This window comes from Montipora capricornis, chromosome 9 (genome assembly GCF_036669925.1).
Source record: "Montipora capricornis isolate CH-2021 chromosome 9, ASM3666992v2, whole genome shotgun sequence".
In the NCBI taxonomy this organism is placed as follows: domain Eukaryota; kingdom Metazoa; phylum Cnidaria; class Anthozoa; order Scleractinia; family Acroporidae; genus Montipora; species Montipora capricornis.
Genome location: NC_090891.1, coordinates 32062273 through 32067272, shown reverse-complemented (window position 1 = coordinate 32067272; position 5000 = coordinate 32062273). Strand labels below are relative to the sequence as shown.

The 5000-nt window shown below is 44.2% G+C and overlaps 1 protein-coding gene across 1 annotated transcript in view; it reads right to left on the bottom strand.

Moving 5' to 3' along the window:
* Positions 1-20: 20 nt before the first annotated feature.
* LOC138015153 (TPR and ankyrin repeat-containing protein 1-like) overlaps positions 21-5000 on the bottom strand; it is a 44027-nt gene continuing 39047 nt past the window's right edge. Inside the window, exons 19-20 of the mRNA XM_068862083.1 lie at positions 2260-5000; positions 21-1422 (exon numbers count right to left, since the gene is read on the bottom strand). The exon at positions 2260-5000 is cut by the window's right edge and continues 51 nt beyond it. Coding sequence (XP_068718184.1) covers positions 1220-1422; positions 2260-5000 — 2944 coding nt within the window. The 3' untranslated portion in view covers positions 21-1219. The remainder of the gene's footprint in view (positions 1423-2259) is intronic.

Here is a 5000-nt window from a genome sequence, read left to right as displayed (position 1 = left end):
CCGTATTTCAAATAAGGAGATCAACATTTTTTTTTTCCTTTATTAACCCTGCTAAATGCATGCAACACAACTTTTCACAAACAGTATCTCCTTCAACTCTCTGTTACACCAAGTATAACTTAATTATAAGGACCATAATATTATTGTACTGTCCCTTTTCAAAATGAATCAAAGGATCACTATAAGATGTCAACTTGTAACTCAAATTTCAATAGTAGTTGACTGAATTATAAGCATAACGTTGTTCCAAATTAGCGTGTTGTTTGTTTTCAAAAGTATTTTAGGGGTTATTCACATGGAGTGAAGTCAACTAGAGTCTCCCCTAAGTGATGAAACTGCTTTAGATCGAAATATTTTGGTTTAACTGCCATTTTTGTTTCCTTTTCTCTATTACTTGGATCTTTTGTGAAAAAACCGTTTATGTAATGCGCGGATTTTATCTCAATTACGAGTACCTCTAGGCTCGATTTCCAGCCGCTTTGGGAGCCCGCGTTCCGTGCCCCACACCAGGGAAGGAGGATGATAACAGACTCCCAAAACAGCTGGAAATCAAGCCTAGAGTACCGCATAAACAGAAAGATTCTAGTGGTTGGACCAAATATAACTTTGGCTGTAAACTGAGTATAGGATAAGGGGCATTTTAATTATCTGACTTCTCGGGTAGTCCTTTCTTCATGTTGGCAGCCTCTTAGCAGCTTGTAAGATTTCACAATCAAACAAGTCATCAATTAGTTTAGTGTTAAGAAGAATTTGAAACAACATAGTACCTCACAGTTCTTCTGTAAAGTGATTGAGGATTCTGGATGATTACTAATGCAGCCTACAGTAATGTATCATGGCGTTACAAATACATTCTGACCCACCCCTTTGGGGACAACTTTCCGTGTGGACCCTAATCCTCGACAGTTGAAATGTGGAGTCATTTTTCCACTAGACCCCAGCCTAAGAATCTGCTATATTTTGAATAGTCGATTGGCGGGAACCGTTTTTCCCAAAAAAATATGTTGGTAGGAATCAGCTCATCCACAAGGGGAGGGGTAGGGGCTATCCCTTCAAACGAAACCACTGAAACGTCGAAAATACTTATATAAAATAGCTCACTTTGTCTTTTTGCAAGACAGAGAATTGGTCGACAAAGTAAACCACGGTGCGAACTCGGAAAATGCTTTAAACTTATAAAGTTGTCCGGCCGCTACTTCAAGTCGCTATAATCCAGACTTTAGGATTGCCTGACGCGTGACGGCTTTTCTCGTGCTCGCCCTCCTCGGTTTTTTTTCTTTCCCTTGCTGCGTCCCCCTCCTTTTGCTACACCTCCCTTAGACATGTGCACATCAACAATATCTTCGTCCTCAGCATAATCATCATCCACGTCTTGTCTGTCCCCCTTTTCTTCGTCGCCAGTTTCACGCACTGTTTGAAGATCTGGAAATACGGAAAAGATGTTAGAATCGATTAAAAATTTAGGGCAATTTCTGAGTCGTGATTTGACATGGGAAGCGTTTTTTTTCCAAGACTGAGAAATCCACTGTAGCACGCTCATGCATTGAACATTGCATGACCAGAACTGAAGAGTTTTGATGTTGCTGAGAGGTACCGACAGACAGCCGCTTCGTTCCGTCATCACTCTCCAGTGTCATCAGAGTCCTTTTACATGCCCCATAGAAAAAAAAACTCCTGCACAGCGTTGTTAATGGTAACAAAAATGTGTTTAAAAAAATAAAATTTATAATACTGAACATGTAAATTGAACATTTAATACGGACATTTCACCAAAACTGTCTTTGTCAAGGTAGTAAACAGAAAATGATTTGAAAATAATTTTATTCCTTGTGTTAAGAACAATATTGTTTTTACCACTCGAAATAAAGCTATTTATTTTTTAAACACATTTTTGTTTCCTTTTCCATGCCAAAAATTTGCTAAAAAGGGAAAGGACGCGCCTATTAATAGTGATTAGCGTCCATTTCTTTTAACAAGGTGAAAATAGGTGTCAGTTTAAAGGCCAAAAGATCACGGTTCAAACGAACGAGGGTGGTATTGATGTGCCGAGAGTTGATGGTACCGCAGGCTGGTGGTGATAATTATAGAATTATCCCACAATCGTGTGGTCAGTTAGACAAACAGAATTGTCCTTTTTGCAAAGGAAAACTGTCTTTGGATGCTCCTTGTTTGGTCTGCTCAATATGCCAATGCACAACTCCAGGAAAGAAAAACCAGTGTTTTCCCATGAGCTTGTATCCCTAGGTTTGTAACCCTTACCTTGATGAACTATGTTCTGCACTTGCTGAATGGTAATTTCCATAGCCTCGACTTCACGCATCAATAGTCCTGTATCACACCAACGACAACGCGACTCAATATCCCGGATGCATTCTCCGACGCGTGCGCCTGCGTACTCCAACCGCTGGACATCCAGCCCGAAATCGTGAGAGCTCAGCCTGTCCTGGCCAGACAAGGCATTTAACTTATCCTGCAACTCTTCCCCTGCGACAAAGAGCGGCCATATTTTCTGAAGATGGAGCTCCTTATACATCTTGAACTGCTCAAGTACTTGCCAATGAGCACTGCTTGATTGAAGGTGCGATTCGTAGGTCTCACTCGATTTGCCACTAAACTGCACACCACACACACTGCAAGCCGAAATGTCCACCTTAAAGCGCTCAAAATGTGCTTCTCCGGAGTGAACGGGTTGCTCGTAGGTTGACCTACTTTCTTTGTTGCGACGGAACCAGCGCTGGATTGTAACAGCAGCCATTTCCCGCTCTGTTTCCAAGGCACGCTCTCTTCTCTGTTCCTCCAGGTATTCAAATGGCATCTGAAACTCCGACGGAGAGTAAACACCCTCAGATGGTTCGCTTGCAGTAGCTGTATCAGTTTGATTCATAGATGCACCTGCGCTAAACAAATGAGTGAAAGAGGCAGCATTGATATCATCAGTCCACAGCCTGTGATTGTTCCAGCGAACTGCGAACAATCGCTCTTTTCTCTTGGACAGGTAACTTTGCAGGGCAAGAACAACGTCTCGGCCACTTTGGGCGCGCTGTAACTCCACTAACGCCTCCTGAATACGACATGGTAAAAACGAATGAACCTCGACGCAACGCAACTCGTCAACAAGGTGTCCGCACACAGGCGCAATCCCTCGGCCGGAATTACAGAGCATGGTCATGACAAGTACAAGTACTCTCTCCGTTTCACCGCACTGAACACGCTCCAAAGCATTTGGATTGAACGCACCGCTAATCAAGTTAAAACGTCGGTTAATCTTCCCTGAAAACAGCAGTACCATGGACTCGAGTAAAAGCTGTACATCTCGGATACCTTTAAATGATGGGATCCCTGTGGAGCTATTTTCAACGATATCAAATAAAGAAGGGAACTTCGCTGTGCCATACACTGCATCCCATATATCGATCAGGCCCAGGTAGCTCTCAGGGAGACAAACCGGGTTTTCACGGTCGTTAAACAAACGAACAAACAGCGCCAAACAATTGATTATTTGCTGCTCGAAGATTGAGCAAGTATTGGCAAAAGACAGAAGCGGGATGCTGGACCATGAGGCGACCAAGCTCATGAATCTTCGAACCATAAACGCAGAGCCCAAAATGTGTCCATATTTATGAAGAGCTCTCTCGCTATCCTCCATTAGTCGGAAAAACATACGGAAACCTCCGTGCTGCTCGTCGCGTAGCATAGCAAAGCAAGACACGCCTCCCTCGGTGTAGACTTTTTCTTCTGCAGACATCATAAAAGAAATTCCTTTGTGTTCACCGACAAGATGGAGGACGCGTGAAATTTCTATCAACAGATCAGTGCTCTGCCACCGGTAAGTGCCTTGACAACTTTGCCACAGGAACTCGGCATACCTCGACAACCTTTCCTTGATCAGGCTTTGCCGGCGAACAGAGCGTACGAGTCCCTTATCAAGACAAGAGACATGCAGACCCATCCTTGGAAAGATTAGGTCGTAAAATTGTCTGCACGCTTTAAAGTCTCTTATCTCACTTGTCAGGAGTCTGCGAAAGAATTGTCCTTGAGAATCGATGCGGCTCATAGCAGCTACAAAGGACTGCACGAGTGCGTTTACATGAATCTGATGGCACAAGGTGTCAAAACGCTTTCCAAACTCTTCCCTCAAGAAAGGGCCATGGACCAACCCGCATCGTCCGAAATGGCTACACTTCATCCCAAGAAGAAATCTTCTGCAAATTTCATGACGATTAAGCGTTATGCTCAGGCTTTCATTAATGTTCCGGGTTAACTCGAGAGCCAAGCCACAAAGGTAATTAGATAACCGCCGCCTTGCCACTACCACATCAAGCACTAACTTGTTGCCTCTGACCTCAGTTTGGCTGTAAGGAACACAGGAAACAAATAGACAACCGCTATTTACCAAGGCGCACGCCGCTTCTGCTTGATCCCCCTTTTGAAGACCGAAGTACGTCTCGCACATCTCCACCCTCTGCAGCTCAGCAACATTTCTCTGGGTCTTGTTTAAAGCTACAACAAGGCTAAAAAGCCTTTCGAGTCCTTTAATAAACACGCCAGGGAAGTGACAGTGACCAGACATATCCCCATTTGTGACGGTAAACAGGGCAAGACAGGCATCCACCGCGCCACAAATGTTGTTCGCCTTGGTGAAAATTACACGGGCGCTTTCCGCGTCTTCAGCATCTCCATTAAGCTTCGCTAATAGAAGCAAACACTCTGCCTGACCAGTGTCGTTGCCACAATCTTTGAACAGCTCAAGGGCTGTCAAGCCGGGTCCCTCGATCAACTCAAACGTCTCCGGAGTTACGTTACGCCCACCTGCAATCCGAGCAGCCGACAGATAGCATTCAGCCGCAAACTTCTTCCACTGTACAAACTTGGCTGCTTCAATAAATCTGCCGTTCTTTTGCAGAAGGTTACCGCCATCAGCGTATCTTCCTTCGTCGATTAGAGCTTTAACAGCTTCATGGATGCAGCCGTGGTTCTCCAAAAACAGAATGCGGTCATTT